The sequence below is a fragment of the Capricornis sumatraensis genome, chromosome 21 (assembly GCF_032405125.1).
Source record: "Capricornis sumatraensis isolate serow.1 chromosome 21, serow.2, whole genome shotgun sequence".
In the NCBI taxonomy this organism is placed as follows: Eukaryota; Metazoa; Chordata; class Mammalia; order Artiodactyla; family Bovidae; genus Capricornis; species Capricornis sumatraensis.
Window position 1 is genome coordinate 27,733,185 of NC_091089.1, and position 22,269 is coordinate 27,755,453.

Consider the following 22,269-nt stretch of genomic DNA (forward strand, 5'->3'; position numbering starts at 1 on the left):
TTAGAAATTTAGTATTTACGTTTAAAACAATGTAAAACAACAAGATAAACCTACCTGAAATTATTCTGTTCCAAATTATGCTGACATAGTCATTCCGATCGGACCGTGACTGTTCATGCCAGAACCCAAGGGCATGGAGAAACTCATGTTGAACCGTTGCTATTTTGTCACAGCCCTCTCCGATGGACAGTTGTTGCATCCCAGTAAATTGCTTCCCCACTGAAGACCAGCAGCTGACAGGGGAGTTTACAGTACGAGGAGAGGCTTTTATATTGATGCAGGTTAAGGTCTTAGAGCTAAATCCCTAATGCCTAATCTACCTGGTTACCTAAGATCCTAGATCTTTCACTTGTGTCTAAACACCGTGCACTTCTCCCAAAACCCAGTGAGGTATGAAAAGCCTTCCAGACCAGATGATCTTTGGAGAACTTGGGCTGACACCAAATGTTAAGGAGTAATTCACCCTCCACTCAACCTGGCCTGATTTTTTCTGAATATCCCAAAATTTTTCAGATGGTCCTTGAATAAGGGTTCTATACAGGTAGAGAAACTACTCAGAACTGCTGATCTTGAGTCAAATAACTATCATCTTCTTAAGCAAAGTAGTAAGAGTTCTCGGATAGCAAGGAGATCAAACCAGTCAATCCTAAAGGAAATCAACCCTGAATATTAATTGAAGGAACTGATGCTGAAACTGAAGTTCCAATACTTTGGCCACCTGATGCGAAGAGCTGACTCACTGGAAAAGACCCTAATGCTGGGAAAGATTGGAGACAGAAGGAGAAGAGGGCAACAGAGGATGAGATGGTTGGATGGTATCACAGATTCAATGGACATGAACTTGGGCAAACTCTGGGAGATGGTGAGGGACAGGGCGGCCCAGTGTGCTGCAGACCATGGGGTCACAAAGAGCCGGACATGACTGAGAGACTGAACAACAACAACAAGAGTTCTTGGGTTAAAATAAATTTAAATACACATGCTTGCATGCGTACAGATGGGTTTTACTTGAAGGCAGAAGTAAGGAGCTTATTGGAACTCCCCTGGTGATCTAGTGGCTAAGATTCCAAGCTTCCAATGCAAGGGGGCTGAATTTAATCCCTAGTCAGGGAACTAGATCCCACATGCCCCAACTAAGACCTGAGGTAGCTAAATAAGTAGATATTAAAAATAAAAAAAAAAAAAAGCGGCTTCCTTTGTGCCCTTAGTGGTAAAGAATCTGCCTGCCAAAGCAGAAGACACGGGTTCGATCCTTGGTCCGGGAAGACCCCACATAGCACGGAGCAACTGGGCGCAGGCACCACAGCTATTGAGCCTGTGCTCTAGAGCCCATGTGCCACAACTACTGATGCCTGAGTGCCCTAGAGCCCAAGCTCTGCAACAAGAGAAGCCACCGCAATGAGAAACCCACACACCAAAACTAGAGTGTAGCCCCCGCTCACCACAACTAAAGAAAAGCCCAGGCAGCAACAAAGACCCAACACTGCTAAACTAAATAAATAAAAGAAATAAATGGCACCCCACTCCAGTACTCTTGCCTGGAGAATCCCTCGGACAGAGGAGCCTGGTGGGCTGCAGTACATGGGGTTGCAAAGAGTCGGACACAACTGAGCAACTACACTTACTTACTTAAGGAGTGCAGAAACTACAAACAGGCTGAAGGTCAGAGTCTTAGGGCAGATGGCATGTGACCCCACCCTCCTTGTCTTTACAAGGTTGAGACAGTGCAGTCTGGTTTTATGGCAAGAGGGAAACTACATCCAGCAAATAGCGATGGAAGCCCCAGCCTCCCTCAAGGTTAGGGTCCAGGGCAATCACTATGATGCAATGTCCCAGCCACAGCAATTCTCAGAACACTTAGAAGACAAACTCTTCAATTTACCCATTGCCCTTGAACACTGATATATAGTTGGGTTCTCCAGACCAAGGCTTGAAGTCAATGCATGATTTTAGGCGATAGCGTTCAAATGCCTTGAGAATAACCCCCCTGGCATTCATCTCTGAAGGGAGAAAACAAACAAAAATAAACTTATTAAAATTATCACCATTGAACAATTCACCATGGAAACAGGGCCTGTAATATATTGTTTATCATGAATTAATCCCTCTATGAAAATTTAGCATTTTATTTTTTACAAAACTTAGTATACAGTATCAATTAAGTATCACATGTAAGTATTTGGTTGTTCTTCAGATTATCTTATTTTGTCCCATGTATATTTCTCTGGAGCCAGTATAGTGCAGATAGCAAAAAAAAAAAATAAAGGAGGGGGCGTTTCCTTACCTCTGAGAACACATATACTCGTTCACAGACAACCAAAATGAACCATCACTGTCACATGCTTCATCTAAGAAGCTATAATATATATTTAAAGGCCTGCAGCAGAGTTTTTAATCTGAAGACCTTGAGATGAGAGGGACCATGAATATGTTGAGATAGTATTCAAAGAATTATGTCTATACCTCTATTCATATCTATCTCAGCAAAGTGCAATTTCTGGGGAGAGCATTCATAAGATTCTCAAATGAGTTCAGGGTCTAAAATACGAATAAGAACAACTGCTTCCAAGTTGACTGATGCTAACAGTTTAGATAGAATAGTGCTCAAAGAAGGCAGGGGCAAGAAACCAATAAAGGTATGTAGGAAAAGAAGCTCAGAGGGCAATCTGGGGGAAGGGGCCGTATCAGGTGCATATGAAGAGAGAGTCACAAATCAGAGCAGGTACTGGTGAAGTGAAGGATGGTGGCTGCCAGCAGTGGGTGACCATATGGCAGAGAAGATGGTGTGTTGACTGGTTCCAACCAGACACACCTGGGTTCTCTCCTATCCTCACTACTTACTTTTTTTCTAAACCAGAGTCAAACATGACTGAGCAGCTAACTTTATGCTTTTTATACAATTAAAACAATGAACAACTGTTAAGTTAGAAATTTAACAATTATAAAAACAATTAACCATTCAAAAGTGAACATTGCAGGGGCAATTTCATACATGCATAATGTTCTTCAACAACTTGTCTGTCTAGTTCCAAAACGCCTTCATCACCCCAAGAGGACACTTTGTACCCATTAAACCATTGCATTCTCTCTGTATGGATTTTCCTATTCTGTGAAAAGTGAAAAGTCTCAGTTGCTTAATTGTGCCCAACTCTTTGTAACCCCATGGACTATAACCTACAAGGTTCCTCTGTCTGTGGAATGCTCCAGGCAAGACTACTGGAGTGGGTTGCCATTCCCTTCTCCAGGGTATCTTCCCAAACCAGGGACTGAACCCAGATCTCCCGAATAACAGGCAGATTCTTTATGGTCTGAACCACCAGGGAAGCCCCATTCCTATTCTAGTCCTTCCTATTTTTTTTAATTGGAGGACAATTGCTCTACAATATTGTGTTGGTTCCTGCCATACAACAACATGACTCAGCCATCAGTATATCTATGTCCCCTCTATCTAGAGCCTCCTTCCCACCACCCCTCATCCCACCCCTCTAGGTCATCACACCACGAGGATGAGCCCCTTGTGTTATATAACAACTTCCCATTAGCTTTCTATCCATTTACTATTGATGCATATCTTTGCCAATTTAATTCACCTTTGGAGTTTTGGTATTATCACAAGACCAGCTAAGGGGGAAATAAAATCGACTTTGCAGGAATATTGTAAGACTAGCACAGAAAGAAGAGGTGAAGTTCCAAGCACAGTAGTCCCCATGGATCTGCGGTTTCACTTTCTGTGGCTTTGGTTACCTTCCATCAACCAAAGTCCAAAAGTATTAAATGGAAAACTGCAGACATAAGAGTTGATGATCATGAAACTGCATGCTGCTCTGAGCAGCCTGAGGAAATCTTGTGCCACACTGCTCCATCCCACCAGGGATTCCTCAATCTTAGATGTCCATCATCTGCTTTCAATATCCACTCATCGGCCTCATCAAGGCTCAATGACCCAGCATCACCCAAAGCAGATAGTCCTCCTTCTGATGTGTCATCAGAACGTCAATAGTAGCCTAACGACGCATCACAGCACCTACGTCATTCACCTCAGTTCATTTCATGAAGTAGGCCTTTCATCATCTCCCATCATCAGAAGAAGGCTAACACAGTTCAATAAAATATCACATAATTTTTATTATAGGTTATTATAATTGTTCTATTTTCTTATTAGTTACTATCTCTTACTGTGCCTAATTTATCAGTTTATCATACGTACATAGATTAGGAAAAATCCTAGTATATATTGGGTTTGGTACTACCCACAGTTTCAGTCATTCACTGGAAGTCTTGGAACATATGCCCCAAGGATAAGGGGACACTACTATAAAATGAGCATTTATCAAATGTTTATTTTCTGCTACCTTCTTACATGTCCATTTCACAGACAATTTAAAGACATTATTCAGAATGCCTCAGTCTAGGTAAAGGTAAAGAACAGGACACACATAGGACCTAAAATCCATGAATCTCTAACAGGCACTCAGAATTCAACCATTTACAATATCACACAAATGATACATGCTCAGGGACATCCCTCATGGTCCAGTGGTTGAGAATTCACCTTCCAATGCAGAGGATTTGGGTTCAGTTCCTCGTGGGGACCAAGATCCCACACACCAACAGGCAACTAAGCTCACATGCTGCAACTAAGACCCAATGTAGCTTAATAAATATTTTAATAATAATTTTTAAAAATTATAAGTTTTCTAAAAGTAGCTATGAAAAAATAACACACGGTTATTATAAATAAATAATGCACGAGAAGAGTGAAAAAGTTGGCTTAAAGCTCAACATTCAGAAAACGAAGACCATGGCATCCGGTCCCATCACTTCATGGGAAATAGATGGGGAAACAGTGGAAACAGTGTCAGACTTTATTTTGGGGGGCTCCAAAATCACTGCAGATGTGAAATTAAAGCCTTGGGTATCATCTGGCTGCTAGTGACAACTCACCTGAACGGGGTAACAAAGCAACTGTGTGTAGCTTCCCATGAGTGAGTTACAGTTGCAAGCCTGAGTGCCAGATTTGAGGTGAGTGGTAGGAAGTAAGAAATGGAGAAGGGTTAAAGGTGGGTCTAGAAATGAAGATCAAGGTCCAGGAGCAGGAAGGGGCTGCAGCCATGAAATTAAAAGACACTTACTCCTTGGAGGAAAAGTTATGACCAACCTAGGTAGCATGTTCAAAAGCAAAGACATTATTTTGCTGACTAAGGTCTGTCTAGTCAAGGCTATGGTTTTTCCTGTGGTCATGTATGGATATGAGAGTTGGACTGTGAAGAAAGCTGAGCACCGAAGAATTGATGCTTTTGAACTGTGGTGTTGGAGAAGACTCTTGAGAGTCCCTTGGACTGCAAGGAGATCCAACCAGTCCATTCTGAAGGAGATAAGCCCTGGGATTTCTTTGGAAGGAATGATGCTAAAGCTGAAACTCCAGTACTCTGGCCACCTCATGCGAAGAGTTGACTCATTGGAAAAGACTCTGATGCTGGGAGGGATTGGGGGCAGGAGGAGAAGGGGACGACAGAGGATGAGATGGCTGGATGGCATCACTGACTCGATGGATGTGAATCTGAATGAACTCCGGGAGTTGGTGATGGACAGGGAGGCCTGGCGTGCTGCGAATCATGGAGTTGCAAAGAGTCAGACACGACTGAGCGACTGAACTGAACTGAAGCCCCTTCCTGCTCCTGGACCTTGATCTTCATTTCTAGACCCACCTTTAACCCTTCTCCTCCACTTCTTACTTCCTACCACTCACCTCAAATCTGGCACTCAGGCTTGCAACTGTAACTCACTCATGAGAAGCTACACACGGTTGCTTTGTTACCCCGTTCAGGTGAGTTGCCACTAGCAGCCAGATGATACCCAAAGCTTAAGCTAAAAGACTAAAGCCCTACTGGCAGAATTTCATATGGAAAACAGTATGGAGGTTTCTCAAAAAAGCAAAATAGAACTGCCATATGACCACTCCTGTGTATATACATGAAAAAAACAAAAACACACCACCATCTGAAAAGACACAACCCCCCCCCAAATGTTTATAGCAGCACTATTAACAATTGCCAGGATATGAAAGCAACCTAAGTGTCTATCAAGAGAAGAATGGAGGGACCTCCCTGGTGGTCCAGTAGCTAAGACTGCATGCTCCAAATGCAGGACGCCCAGGTTCAGTCCTTCATCAGGGAACTAGATCCCACAAGCCACAGCTAAGAGTTTGCATCCTGTAACTAAAGATCCAGCATACTGAAGCTGAGACCCAGGAAGGCCAAATAAATAAATAAATATTTCTTTTAAAAAAAAAGTTCCTTAACTTTGTAAAATTTTTAAAAAAAGAACCCAGATAAATGGATTACGAAGATTAAGTACATGATGGAGTACCACTCAGTCATGAAGAAGAACAAATTTTTGCCCTTTACAGAAACATGAATGGACTTGGAGGCAATTACACAAGTGAAATAAGTCAGAGAGAAGAAAGAAAAATACTGTGCTGCTGCTGCTGCTGCTAAGTCGCTTCAGTCGTGTCTGACTCTGTGCAACCCCATAGACAGCAGCCCACCAGGCTCCACTGTCCCTGGGATTCTCCAGGCAAGAATGCTGGAGTGGGTTGCCCTTTCCTTCTCCAATGCATGAAAGTGAAAGTGAAAGTGAAGTCCCTCAGTCATACCCAACTCTTAGCGACCCCATGGACTGCAGCCTACCAGGCTCCTCCATCCATGGGATTTTCCAGGTGACAGTACTGGAGTGCGTTGCCATTGCCTTCTCCAATAAATACTGTAGATATCACTTATATGTGGAATTTTTAAAGTACAACAAACTAGGTAATATAACAAAAAAGAAGCAGACTCACAGATGTAGAGAACAAACTGGTGGTTACCAGTGGAGAGATGGAAGGGGGCTGGGGTAATATAAGGGTAGGGGATTAAGAGGTACAAGCTATTAGGTATAAAATAAGCTATAAGGATATACTGTACAAATGAGGAATATAGCCAATATTTTGTAATGAGGAAAAATGTAGTATAACTTGTAAACATTTTAAATCACTATATTGTATACTTGTCAATTCAGTTCAGTTCAGTCGCTCAGTCATGTCCGACTCTGCGACCCCATGAATTGCAAAACGCCAGGCCTCTCTGTCCATCACCAACTCCTGGAGTTCACTCAAACTCACATCCATCGAGTCAGTGATGCCATCCAGCCATCTCATCCTCTGTCGTCCCCTTCTCCTGCTCTCAATCCCTCCCAGCATCAGAGTCTTTTCCAATGAGTCAACTCCTCGCATGAGGTGGCCGAAGTACTGGAATTTCAGCTTTAGCATCATTCCTTCCAAAGAACACCCATGGCTTCAACAATCTCCCATACTCTTAGCAACTCCCTGTTAAGATTTCTCTATCTTGAATGGCCAGACCAGACACCAAGACATCATATGGTGTCTCCACCACAGTGAGCCTGAAGCATTTCAGATCCTGCATGCCAAATAGCAATTTCCACCATACTTCTCCATCACTCCCTCTTCAAGACCTATTCCCTATTCTTGTTAAAGTCATTGCCATCCACCCAGTCTCCTAAGAATGAATCCTGGGCACTAGCCCTTCTTTCCCTAGACCCATCTTCTTGATCTCTCACAGTGAATCACCAAATCTAATTGCTTCCTAAGCCTCTTTTAGAATGATTCACTCTTGTCTATCATCACTGAGAGTCTTGGTTTAGAAATGCTTTAATCCTTCTCTGAATTTCTTCAACAGTCTAACTGATCTCCATACTCTTTTTTCTGCCCCTCTGGTAATACGTCTTCTGGACTGCAACCAGAGTGATAATGATCTCATTTCTGCACTAAAACCTTTGGTGGCTCCACATGACCCTTGGTATACACACCAAGTTCTTTAACACAGGAAAGACTCAAGGCTGGATTCTGCCTACCTGTTCAACTTCATTATCTCCCCACTCTCAACCTAATTCTAACCAGTGGCTTTCTCCTTTCCCCGTGCCTTTGCACATAGTGATCTGTCTTCTTAGAGCATTCTTCCGTTGCTATCAGAGGCTGCACTAGCCCACACAGTGCCTTAGAAAGAAGCACCCCGCTATACACCAGAAACTAACACAATATTATAAATCAAATATACTTTAATTAAGAAAAGAAGGAAGAATGGAAAGAGGGAAGGAAGAAACGGGCACCAAATCTGAGCAGATACTGCCAGTACTGTCTTGGTATGTGGATGAATAGCACTTCATTCAAAGAGATGAATGCCTCTTGATGAATATGATGCAAATGTAATTTCAGCCCCACTTGCCCCACCTCCCCCGGCACCTCTGTGTGAAGTACAACTTGCACAAGCTTCACAGCAGCCCTACTGCACAGGGTCACTTGCTCCCTATTGTATATGCCTTTATATCTAGTTTGAGTTAAATGTCTTCCAATAGGCTCCCATAGGTCTTTGAACATATATCATCAATCATAATATTTATTCCATTCTATATAATTAGCTTTTGATTTATAATTATCTCTACTGAAATGAGGCTTCCTAGGTTGTGCTAATGAAAAAGAATCTGCCTGCCAATGCAAGAGATGCAAAAGACACGAGTTCAATCTCTGGGTCAGAAAGAGTCCCTGGAGTAGGAAAGAGCAACCCACTCCAGTATCTTGCCTCGAGAATTCCATGGACAGAGGAGCCTGTAGGCTACAGTCCTTGGGGTCGCAAAAAGTTGGACATGACTGAGCACACACACTGAAATATATGATGTTAGTCACTCAGTCAATGTCCAACTCATTGTGACCCCGTGGACTGTATAGCCCACCAGGCTCCTCTGTCCATGGGATTTTCCCAGCAAGAATACTGGAGTGGGTTGCCATTTCCTCCTCCAGGGGATCTTCTAGACCCAAGGATCCAATCCATGTCTCTGGCATCTCCTTTATACAGGTAGATTCTTTACTGCTAAGCCATGGGGGAAGCCCAAATAAATGATACTTAAGCGAAAATTTCCCAAATGGCAGTTTCTAAACTGATGCGGGCCAGTGATATCATTTTTATTAATCCATGGGTAAAATGAGAATTTTGTTTAGTGTTTTCCATGACAATAAATTTCTAATATAGAAAACGTACCCTATCTTTTGGATTAGATTCTTCTGACTTTTTAGTATTAAAACATTATTTATTTTATAAAAAGAGGATGATAAAAAGAAAGTGGGTTCTTGTTAAATTCCTGACTTGGCAAAATAAAATGTTAGTAAAATAATGACAGTTCCTAGAGTTTTGTTTGTTTGTTTGGTGCTTGTTTTTCAGTCATGTGTGAAGTCTGAACATAGATGACGCCTCTGCTTTAAAAGAAAGACTAGCTTCTGAATCTTTATGTTCCAGCTGTCCAATACAGAGTAGGCTCTCCGTAAACCTTGGCTGAATTAATCCCTTTACTGGTCAAAGTGAAAGCTGCTCAGTCACGTCCGACTCTTTGCGACCCCGTGGATTATACAGTCCATGGAATTCTCCAGGCCAGAATACTTTCTCCAGGGGATCTTCCCAACCCAGGGATCAAACCGAGGTCTCCCGCATTGAAGGCGGATTCTTTACCAGTTGAGCTGCAAGGGAAGTCCTTTACTGGCCAAAACTCAGCAAATATTTCATACAAAATCGTTTAGGTTCTGTTCATTCTTCATTTTGCTTATTTTTTTTTTTTACATAAGTGTATTTAGGCAGGCTACAATCCATGGGGTCACAAAGAGTCAGACACAACTGATAATGCATACACACACACACACACACACACACACAGCCACACAAAGCAACAAACAAAACCTTTAATGGCCATGTGAATCTTCCCTTGAAAATACCATCCTATTCTGTTAGGAACATACATTATTTGTGGACACTCCAAATTTCATACTAACCCAAGCTATCATCTAGAACATATGGAATAGTATGAGGCCACCTATATCTTTCTCCAACGATGGCATTTCTTTCTTGCATCTGTCAAAAATAAGTGGGAAAGGATTCATTGAAGGTATCAGTCAAAAATTATGAAACAAGCAATAGTTAAACCAGAAATAAAAGAAGTTTTAAGTTTTCCCAAGCAACCTAAGGGCTTCCCTGTAGCTCAGTGGTAAAGAAACCGCCTGTCAACACAGGAGACTCAGGTTCAATCCCTGAGTCAGGAAGATGTCCTGGAGAAGGGAATGGCTACCCACTCCAGTATTCTTGCCTGGAGAATTCCATGGACAGAGGAGGCTGGCAAGCTATAGTCATGAGGTTGCAAAAGAACCTAGACAGAACTTAGGAACTAAATAACAACAAGGCAACCTAAACAGATTGTCCGTGTGTGTATGCATGTACACATGTGTGTGTACACCTACTTTTATCATATCATAACAAAAGTTTTAGGAGGAAATCATTAACTTCTCTTTTTTAATAAGGAGAATGGCAAGCATTAATACTTCCTTTAATCTTATTTCACTTCAATTATTCATATTTTTACATATCCTTTTAAGTGTTAATGCAAGTTTATATGCCCAAAACATCAGAGTTTGGAGCAGAGAAAGGTTTACTGCAGGACCATGCAAGGAGATGGGTGGCTCAGGCCCCTCAAAACACCTAACCTCCTGAAGGGTTTTGGCAAAGCATTTGTAAAGGCCAGATGAGTGAGAGGGAGGCACAAGACATGTGATCAGTTCATATACAATTCTCTGATTTTCTGATGGGAAATCATTAATTACTATCATTAACTTTGTTGATAAAGTTGAAGAAGGAACCATGTAAAATCATGTAAATAATGATTGATGTAAAACTGGACTATAAATACGGTAGATTCATAGACTAGTTTCCTATATTAAGATTTAAAAACATATAAAAAGAAAGTGATAGCAAAACCTCAATCATCTTGATCTCACAATATGAGAAAAGTTCCACATGAGCTATGCCAAAGTTTTCCAAAAATTTTAAAATATTGAAATTTTTGGAATAGAAAACATAATATTTCATTAATGTATTCACCCAGCTAATGAAATGAACACTGTTCAAGAGAAAAGAGATCTATTGGTAACAGTGGATCTACATTTCTCAGGCTCTAGTGGAGGAGACAAACAGCATGTAAGAAAAAAATATAAACAGGAGCTATTTAATAGTAGCAGAGGAAATAAAAAGGGAGATGCAAACAAGAATAAAGGAACTGGGGGGAGTGCATTAGATAAAGTGGTCAGGACAGGACTCTTTGAAAGGATGACATTGAAGGTGAAATGAGGGTGACAAGAAAAAGCCAGACTTGAAAGGTTACTTGGGCATCACCTGAAGAACTATGGACGGAGGTTTGTGACATTGTACAGGAAGCAGGGATCAAGACCATCCCCATGGAAAAGAAATGCAAGAAGGCAAAATGGTTATCTGAGGAGGACTTACAAACAGCTATGAAAAGAAGAGAAGTGAAAGGCAAAGGAAGAAAGAAAAGATATACCCATTTGAATGTAGAGTTCCAAAGAATAGCAAGGAGAGATAAGAAAGCCTTCCTCAGTGATCAATGCAAAGAAATAGAGGAAAACAATAGAATGGGAAAGACCAAAGATGTCTTCAAGAAAATTAGAGATACCAAGGGAAATTTTCGTGCAAAGATAGGCATAATAAAGGACAGAAATGGTATGGATCTAACAGAAGCAGAAGATACTAAGAAGAGGTGACAAGAATACACAGAAGAACTATACAAAAAAGATCTTCACGACCCAGATAATCACGATGGTGTGATCACTCATCTAGAGCCAGACATCCTGGAATGTGAAGTCAAGTGGGCCTTAGGAGCATCATGACGAACAAAGCTCATGGAAGTGATGGAATTCCAGCTGAGCTATTTCAAGTCCTAAAAGATGATGCTGTGAAAATGCTGTACTCGATATGCCAGCAAATTTGGAAAACTCAGCAGTGGCCAGAGGACTGGAAAAGGTCAGTCTCCATTCCAATCCCAAAGAAAGGCAATGCCAAAGAACCCTCAAACTACTGCACAATTGCACTCATCTCACAAGCTAGCAAAGTAATGCTCAAAATTCTCCAAGCCAGGCTTCAACAGTAGGTGAACCAAGAAATTTCAGATGTTCAAGCTGGATTTAGAAAAGGCAGAGAAACCGGAGATCAAATTGCCAACATCTGCTGGATCATTGAAAAAGTAAGAGAGTTCCAGAAAAACATCTATTTCTGCTTTATTGACTATGCCAACACCTTTGACTGTGTGGATCACAACAAACTGGAAAATTCTTCAAGAGATGGGAATACCAGACCACCTGACCTACCTCCTGAGAAATCTGTATGCAGGTCAAGAAGCAACAGTTAGAACTGGACGTGGAACAACAGACTGGTTCCAAATTGGGAAAGGAGTATATCAAGGCTGTATATTGTCCCCCTGCTACCCCACTCCAATACTCTTGCCTGGAAAATCCCATGGATGGAGGAGCCTGGTAGGCTGCAGTTCATGGGGTCGCTAAGAGTCAGACACGACTGAGCGACTTCACTTTCACTTTTCACTTTCATGCATTGGAGAAGGCAATGGCAACCCACTCGTTTTCTTGCCTGGAGAATCCCAGGGATGGAGGAGCCTGGTGGGCTGCCGTCTATGGGGTCGCACAGAGTCGGACACGACTGAAGCGACTTAGCAGCAGCAGCAGCAGCAGCAGCAGAGTACATCATGAGAAATGCTGGACTGGATAAAGCACAAGCTGGAATCAAGATTGCCAGGAGAAATATCAATAACCTCAGATATGCAGATGACACCACCCTATGGCAGAAAGAGAAGAAGAACTAAAGAGCCTCTTGATGAAAGTGAAAGCAGAGAGTGAAAAAGTTGGCTTAAAACTCAACATTCAGAAAACGAAGATCATGGCATCCAGTCCCATCACTTCATGGCAAATGGATGGGGAAACAGTAGAAACAGTGGCCGACTTTTTTGGGGGGGGCTCCAAAATCACTGCAGATGGTGACTGCAGCCATGAAATTAAAAGACGCTTGTTCCTTGGAAGGAAAGCTTTGGCCAACCGAGATAGATTAAAAAGCAGACATTACTTTGCCAACAAAGGTCCATCTAGTCAAAGCTATGGTTTTTCCAGTAGTCATATATGGATGTGAGAATTGGACTATAAAGAAAGCTGAGCACAGAAGAATTGATATTTTTGAACTATGGTGTTGGAGAAGACTCTTGAGAGTCCCTTGGACTGCAAGGAAATCCAACTAGTCCATCCTAAAGGAAATCAGTCTTGAATATTCATTGGAAGGCTGATGATGAAGCTGATACTCCAATACTTTGGCCACCTGATGCAAAGAGCTGACTCATTTGAAAAGACCCTGATATTGGTAAAGACTAAAGGCGGGAGCAGAAGGGGACAACAGAGGATGAGATGGTTGGATGGCATCACTGACTCAGTGGAGATGAGTTTGAGTAAACTCTGGGAGTTGGTGCTGGATAGGGAGGCCTGGTGAGCTGCAGTCCATGGGGTTGCAAAGAGTCGGACATGACTGAGCGACTGAACCAAACTGAACTTGGAAAGATCATTCTAGACAAAGGAAATAGTCATTGTTCTATTCAGAGGTGAGAATATGCTTGGTATCTCTTGCATGTTGGAGGCCAGTGGCCTAATGAGATGAGATTAAAGAAGAGAGGAGACAGGAAGAGAGGTAGGCAGGAGTTAAATCATGCAAGGTCCTGGAGGCTGTGGGTCAACCTGGATATTACTCTAAATACAAGAGGAAGCCACTGAAGAGTTTCAAAGCGGGAAGTAAAAAGGTAGCACTGCTAATTTAAAAGATCATTTTGCTGTGGAAGACAGGTGACAGGGACAGAGTGGAAAAGATTCTAGGAGATCAGCATTTGAAGTAGATAAATAGAAGAAAAGTGGATTCTTAGGAGTATAGATGCACTGTGGAGATAGAAATGTTAGAACTTACTGATGGAGAGGATGGCAAGGTGAAGAAAAGGGAAGAAGCAAAGGTGACTCCTGGAGTTTTTACTTATTATTCAGTGGAGTGGGGAGAGGGAGTGGTGATGATTTACTAAGAGGGAAAACTGGAGAGGGACAACATGCGTGGGAAATCAGAGTTGAATTGAGGACTCATTATGTTTCAGGTATCTCATAAATATTCCAGAGGAACTGATGGATTAACATCAGGATAGACCAGTTGGGACCTTGGGTGAGGAATGAACCAGAGTTATATATTTGGAGTCATCAGCATAGAGGTGACATTTAAAGCCCTGATACAGGATTGGATCAAGAAGGGGAGAAGAGCAGGCCAAGGCCTAAACCTCAGATACTCTGTAGCTCTGATTCTTGAGTTGAAGTTCCCTTGGGGGTTGAGGGATATTTAAACATGATACCTGTGTTCATCTGCGTGCTATGATGGCGAGGTAAGAACCAGTACTCTTTATGAATATCTTAGGAGGATCTTTACGTGACAACACTATTCTCAGCTATTAGAGTAGAAGTCACAAATCTCTCTCTTATGATAGAAAGCCAGATTCATTAAATTGACCAATTCAACTTAATTTTGCTTCAACTAGCTTTAATCAGTGAAGTTCTATTTAAAAACAAAAATCTCTTGTGTGCTTAGTCACTCAGTCATGTCCAACTCTTTGTGATCCCATAGACTATAGCCCACCAGGCTCCTCTGTCCACGGGATTTCCTAGGCAAGAATACTGCAGTGGGTTGCCATGCCCTTTTCCAGGGTGTCTTCCCAACCCAGGGATTGAACCCAGGTCTCCCACATTGCGGGCAGTTTCTTTACCATCTGAGCCACCAGGGAAGTTCATAAATACTGGAGTGGGTAGCCTATTCCTTCTCTAGGGGATCTTCCTGACCCATGAATCGAACCGGGGTCTCCTGCATTGCAGGTGGATTCTTTACCAGCTGAGCTACCAGGGAAGCATTGCAATAATGAAAATCAATTAGATCAGTAAGAGCAAAGCATGCAAGATAAGTGACAGTCTTCAACTGCAAAGAAGTCTGAGTAATGAATGATGGAGATACCATTATGTGAATCCCTTAGCACACAATGTATTCATTGACTAAATGTGTCAACTATGATCCTACATCCTTAGAGACTGTTGGGTTTAACAAAACCCACACTATACATTGCCAGGTACTCGATTTCAGCTTGCAGTGATTAATTGAAAGTTCTTCCTTGCATTGTTTCAACTCACCTCATCAAGCATGATGTCTCCCTCAAAAAGATCCAGTCCCAGATCTAAGAAGGAAGATAAAAACTTTTGTTAGCAAATTGGATTCAAGCTCCCCACTTAACAAAGAATGTAAAATTTAAAATCCACAAACCTTCATTGATATCAAATATATCCCGGTCAAGTCCATTATCTACATCTTTAACAAAAATAACAAAAACACATTGAATGTTGTGTTTATGAAAGAAGAAAATCTTTATCAACCACTGATTAGAAGTAAGCAAGTTTCTTTTGTCTCATATAAGAGAGTACCATGCTCTGATTCAATATACATTGATTGACTGATCGATTGATTGAGAACCTCTCTTGAGTCAGGCTTGGGGCTATGGAGTTTGGTATACATCTCTACATGTCCCTTGAATGACAAATAACTTCAGGAATAAGAAATTGGTCACTCCATATAATATTAATTTGAAGGACTAGATTAGATGACTAGATAGGAAGCAAATGTTTACACAAGATAAAATCAGTTCAAGCAACCCATATATGTATATTCCTTGCTAATAATGTACCTTGGAACTCTCAAGCAAAATTCCTAATCTATATTTGAACTATTCTTTAGTTTCAAAAGGTAGATAATATGGCCAAACCTCAGTGTACAATTGAATAGGAAGAACATCACGTCCATCTGATTTGGCATAAAGACAGCAAAAGTAACAATAGTTGACATTTATGGGATGCCAATATGTCAGTCACTGTGTTTGGACTTTCTTATACCATCATATATATATATATATATATATATATATATTTTTTTTTTTTTTTTTTTTGCTGAGTATGTGGAACCCCTGAGCAGAAACAATAAAATGTTCTTCAATAAATCAAAAGAAGCCAGTGCTTGATCAAAGTTCAATGCAAGTATGCATTGTGCTTAGCATTAAATGTGTCCTAAGTTCTTCTGTGCTGTTGCTCTATTATTCACACGACCTTCTTTTACTATGTGTGCTGCGCCATGCTCAGTCACTTAAGGCAAAACTCAAAATAGACTCACCAAAGATTTCTGGAGTTGGCTGGGAAACAAACACATAAGAAAATGATATTATTATGATGTCTGTGACATAAATAGTCTTATTGATTCGTATTTCCATCTAGCCATCTGTGGGGTTTTGTTTTTACCTTAATATTATGGATTAGTTTCTGGCATGTATTCAGGAGAACTAAATCAGAGTCTAAGATAACTTTTTGACCCAAGGGTCTTCTCATTTCATACAAAAAATGAAACAGTCTGTTGTATGAATTTGAAGGGGTGAAGCAAGAAGTCAAGTTCTCAGATTCAAAAGAAGGCAGAACATGAGTTCTGCCCTCCAATAAGTGTTCACATTAAACATGATTTTCTAACGAATTCATGGAGCTTCATTTGAAAAATCTAATAACTTATTCTTGGCATTAATATATTATAATTTATAATGATGCTTTAAACAGAAAATTTTATTGAAGACCTCATTAACCATGGTTTAATTTCACATTTCACTCAAGACTCTGTCTTCAAAGTCAATATCAAATACTTCAGAAAAAAAACTTATGGCTATACTTTGCAAATGAAAAAAACAAACAAACTGAAAATAGATTCTCTACAGGTAGCCAAATGAAGGGCTTCTCAGTGGCTCAACGGTAAAGAATTCACCTACAAAAGCAGGAGACACAGGAGACGTGAGTTTGATCCCTGGGTCAGGAAGATACCTGGAGAAGGAAACGACAACCCACTCCAGTATTGTTGCCTGGAAAATTCCATGGACAGAGGAGCCTGGTGGGCGACAGTCCATGGGGTCACAAAGAGTTGGACACAACTGAAGCAAGTGGGCAGCAGCAGACCAAATGAAACCCAGACCACATACCCAGTGGAAAAAACTAAGTAAACCTGAGATTTCTTAATGAAGTCTAGTTTAAAAAGCTCTTGGACTTGTAGACAGTAGGTCTGGGTTTTATTCCTGCTTCTACCAGTTACCAGCAAGTCAGTTCACCTTCCTGGTACTCGGATACTCAGAATATCTGTACAATGTGGTCACTGCTGGCTTTCTGGGAATTCTGACAGTTATATGATATAGTGTGAAAGAATGTGGCAAACTATAATAAAATGTCATACAAATGTAAGGGACAATTTTATTTAAATACAGATTACCTGTAGGTTCTAGAATCTCCATGCTAGAATCAGTTGGGATATCTGGCAAGCAGTGAGGATAAATTGGTTGGATGGTGACCACCCTTTTTTATATAAACTAGTGTCTTGCTTGTCTCATACCTTGGCCACACACAGGCACACCCTCACAGAGGAATGCCAACACACCTCCCGAAAAACATTATCAAGCATTCATTCATAATTACAGTTTTAATGAGTCTCCCATGGTATCTCTTGTTCTCACTGCTGTAGTTCTGTTCACAGAATATTAGCTCAATGTAATAATTGTTATTTAAAAATCACAACTAAAGATTATCCCCAGGCATTTGAAACTTCATTTAAAACCTCAATTATGGTTACCAGGGGATGTTGGAGGGAGAGATAAGCTGGGAGATTGGGATTGACATATACAAACCACTTATATAAGATAGGTAACTAATAAGGACCTACTGTATAGCACAGGGAACTCAACCCAATACTTTGTATGGAAAAAGAATCTTTAAGAAAAAGAAGGAAAAAGAGTGGGTTATATGTATAACTGATTAACTTTGCTGCAAACCTGAAACTAACACGACATTGTAAATCAACTACACTCCAATAAAAATAATAAATAAAACCTCAACTTGGTTTGTGGTACCAACTACCTGTCATTGTAGAAAGATTGGTATAACCTGATGAAGAAGAAGAGCGATTCCACGCTACACAACTTAAGCCTTGGCTGTGCCCATGACATTCATTACTCACTCTGTCATGTCTCACATTCCTATATCAGCAATACATATCACATTCCTTAGTCAAAACGGAGTGATTTTCAAGTTTCCATCTTATCGTAAGAAAACTTGTTACACAACAATGAAACTGCAGAGAAAACATAATTTTATCTCATGTCCCTGACTTTTCCTCTGGTGCGTCTTCTCACTCTCAGTACTCTGCCTGCCCCTGCTCACCAAAAAAAAAAAACAACAAAAATCCACATTTAATTTCATTAACATTTTGAAATTCCTTAAAAAACAAAAAACAGGTTGTTCTTTAGTAATCATTATCAACTATCCCCAATTTTTCTAATTTTTTCCCCTACATTGTTTCCTTACCAAGCCAGAAACTGAGAGGAGGGCAGCAGAGCACAGAAACCAAGGCAGATCCCAAGAGGTCATGCTGAGACTACCAGCTGAAAGCTGTGAACTATGGAATTCAGAGCAGCATTTACTTTTTAAAAGGCAAACATCATAACGTATAGCCTTTGGTCTTAATGATCCCTCTGGCAGGTCAGCCAACTGCAGTAGTAATACCTCCAATCAAAAAGTTAAAGTCCAATATCCTTAGCACAGCTCTGCAGAGCTCATTGGTTGTTTTTTGTAGGTTTTTATTTCCCCTGTGTCAACATTCAATAGCCAAACGCCTGACTGAGAACTGTTAACGAAACAAGTTCTCTAATGTGTAATACTGGGCCCCAAGATTATTAAGTGCCACTTGAGAACAATAATATCGTTAATTTCTAATCTCAATCTTTCAAATGTAAACATTTGTGAAGTTCTTTCTGCTCTTCTAGCCCTGAGCTGCTTTAATATATCTAGTTATGTCCATCACGGTTTGCTGTTCATTCATTTAATAAAAATGTATTGATTATAATACAAAATCCATTAATGTCCTAGAAATTTAGCATACTTGACATTCACATTTAAAGTAGCAAAACAGCAACACATGTCCCTCCTGAGTATTCCCATCAAGCAAAGTCAAGAGAACACTGAAAAACCAGTGTTCCCAACACATCTCTCAGTTCTTGCTCAGTTTTTCTTCTTGGGGTAATTTCTTTTTAGAGACAATCTGCTTTCTCATTTCCCAGAGTTTCACTCTCAACTTAAGTGTGATGTAGGATAATATTTTTGAAATGTGAAATTTTTTTTTCCCTCAGTATTTCTTTCACTCAAGACCAGTCTTTGCTCATTCTGCACTAATAAAAAAAGATTGGAGGACTTCCCTGGTGGCTTAGTGGTAAAGAATCCACCTGCCAATGCAAGAGACATGGGTCTTCCCTAGTCCTGGAAGATTCCATGTGCCACCGGGCAACTAAGCCCATGTACCACAACTACTGAGTCCAAGGCCCTGGAGCCTGTGCTCTGCAAGAAGAGAAGCTACCACATGAGAAGCCCTTGCATCGCAACTAGAGAGAGGCCTCCCTCGCTGCAACTAGAGAAAAGCCCGTCAGCAGCGAAGACCTAGTACAGCCATAAATAAATAAAGGATCTGAAAAGACATGACCCACAGACAAAAGACCTACTTTGTGAAGGGAGGATTCTTTGTGAATCTAAGCAAGTCAGCCCATCCTCTGAGAATAGGAGAAGAGTTAAAGGGGAAAGTTAAAGATGGCAGGGATGATCAATTTCTCACTTGTTCCTGGGGAACATGCAGATAGTCTGTGGGATCCAAAATCAAACACACCTGTTTCCTGGTAAGAGATCCAAGGGACCAACCTGCTCTACAAAAGAAGTCATGTCTTCAGTGCGTGTGTCTGTTAGTCTCTCAGTTGTGTCCAGCCCTTTACAACCCCATGGACCATAGCCTGCCAGGCTCCTCTGTCCTTGACATTCTCCAGGCAAGAATACTGGAGGGGTTGCCATTCCCTTCTCCAGGAGATCTTCTCGACCCAGGGACAGACTTCAGGCCTCCTGCATTGTGGGCAGACTCCTTACTGTCTGAGCCACCAGTAGAGGAGAATAAATCCTCTGAGGCCGAGAGTGCCCAGAAGTAACAAAGGAAAGGACCAGGCCTGATGGGCCACGTGGATAGGAATGTCTCCACAGCAGACTGCACAGAATGACAGCCAGGCCAGAGAGAGGGATGGAAGTTTCAGAGGATGCTTGTGAAGACAGATGACATCGGGAGCAGATGGGGCCTCAGCTGTTAAGTTTAGGCACAAGCCTGGGGGTAAAAGAAATCTTGAATTTGCTACAATTAAATGTCTCCACTTGTGTGGATAGGGACTCAAAATGATAATGTTGGTTACAAAAAACTAAAGGTATTTATTACACGTGTCTGTTTTGTGAGCTGAGATGTGAAGCTGAGACTCCTGACTGCATTCTGTATGTGTCGGGACAAGCAGTTCACATTTGAAGTTGGGGAACTGGAAGCAGGAAGAGAGGAGGCAGCATCCTAGGACTGATGGAGTCTGTATTGAGCCCTAATTATTAATACAATAAACGGACACAGCCTTGCTACGAATCTCACAGAGTCGTGGAGGCACAGCTGAAATCCAACTATAATGTGTTTTGACAACAGTTGATGGATAGCTTTTACATTTCCTTCTTTCTGGGGTTGTCAGTGACACTCTTTAAAGCAGAAATTATACCTGAGCTGCTCTAACACACCTCCGGTTTTATCCCACCCCCTAGGAAATTTTTTCAAGCTCATCTCAGAACCTAAAGTTGGATCCAGGGAAAACATCTCTATCTCTGGTTCTTGGTCCTCCCCTGGTCTTCCTTTCTCCCAGGTAGTATGGAAGGAACAGGGATTCATAACCAGGAAACCCAGGGCTTGAGATTCTCAGCCTTATGAATTGTTCTGAAAGCATCTTAAACCATTGGGAACTCATATTTTCCTTAGGAATGTAGTTCTATGGATCCTCAGGGAATACGAGTTCATTCTAGACCCGAGAGTCGCAGGCCATGAGTAAAGAACTTTCTAACAAGAAACAGCAGAGAGATTGCAACAGAGATCCCAAAGACTTTGTATCTTTCTTCTTGTAATACCTGTTTCCTACACTTGATTCTCTTTCCTGAAATAAAAAATATATTTTTCAAAACAGACTCATAGATACAGAGAATAAACACATGGTTACCAGAAGAGATGGAGTGAGGGGAGTAAAGAGACAGAGGAGAGAGATTAAGAGACACAGGCTTCCACTTGCAGAATAAATGGGTCATCTGCATGACGTGTACAGTTCAGGGGATACAGTCAGCAACTGTGTCGTATCTGCGTCTGGTGACGGATGATGACTAGACATGTAGTGGTGAACATTTCGAAATGTATAGAAATACTGAGTCACTATGTTGTATAACAGGAACTAACATAGTGTTGCAGGTCACGTATGCTTCAAAAGCAAACACATTCATAGAAAACGAGATCAGATTTTCAGTTCTAGAGGCAGGAGTGGAGCGGGGGAATTGGATGAATACGGGAACAAGGCTCAGACTTCTAGTCATAAGATAAATAAGATCCACTCACTTTCTGAGACGGTCCACATCCTGCCCATGGAATACGTATCTCTCTAGATAAACTTTCACTTAAAAAGAGATAATAAGTACTAGGGATATAATGTACAGATGGTAAATATAATCAACACTGCTGTATGTCATATATGAAAGTTTTTAAGAGTAAATTCTAAGAGTTCTCATCACAAGGAAACTACTTTTTCTCTACTTCTTTAATTTTGTATTTACATGAGATGATGGATGCTCAGTAAACTTATTGTGATCATTGTTTCACTATGCAGGTAAGTCAAATTATTATATATGTCATCAAGTCACCTTAAATTTACACAGTCCTGTATGTCAATTATAGCTCAATAAAACTGGGTTAAAAAAGTTTTGTAAGTTATTTTATTAGTTTCCCAATATTAGACTTTTATGAAATCTTATAAGCACTTGTATAACGTATTGGAGAGGTACACAAATTTAAATTTAACTAAATGGATCTTTTTGGGGCTCCAAAATCACTGCAGATGGTGACTGCAGCCATGAAATTAAAAGACACTTACTCCTTGGAAGAAAAGTTATGACCAACCTAGATAGTATATTCAAAACCAGAGACACTACTTTGCTGACTAAGGTCTGTCTAGTCAAGGCTATGGTTTTTCCAGTAGTCATGTATGGATGTGAGAGTTGGACTGTGAAGAAGGCTGAGCGCCGAAAAATTGATGCTTTTGAACTGTGGTGTTGGAGAAGACTCTTGAGAGTCCCTTGGACTGCAAGGAGAT

At 41.0% G+C, this 22,269-nt stretch overlaps 1 protein-coding gene across 3 annotated transcripts in view; it reads right to left on the reverse strand.

Annotated features, from left to right (window-relative positions):
* Positions 1-18,529, reverse strand: part of MEP1B (meprin A subunit beta) — a 34,499-nt gene extending 15,970 nt beyond the window's left edge. Inside the window, exons 1-7 of one of the 3 annotated variants that reach the window (XM_068993707.1) lie at positions 18,389-18,529; positions 16,173-16,191; positions 15,276-15,320; positions 15,146-15,189; positions 9,872-9,950; positions 1,883-2,000; positions 55-233 (exon numbers count right to left, since the gene is read on the reverse strand). In XM_068993707.1, the coding sequence (XP_068849808.1) occupies positions 55-233; positions 1,883-2,000; positions 9,872-9,950; positions 15,146-15,189; positions 15,276-15,320; positions 16,173-16,191; positions 18,389-18,451 (547 nt within the window). In that variant the 5' untranslated portion in view covers positions 18,452-18,529. The remainder of the gene's footprint in view (positions 1-54; positions 234-1,882; positions 2,001-9,871; positions 9,951-15,145; positions 15,190-15,275; positions 15,321-16,172; positions 16,192-18,388) is intronic. The other 2 variants (XM_068993709.1, XM_068993710.1) reach the window with 2 other exon arrangements.
* Positions 18,530-22,269: the final 3,740 nt, after the last annotated feature.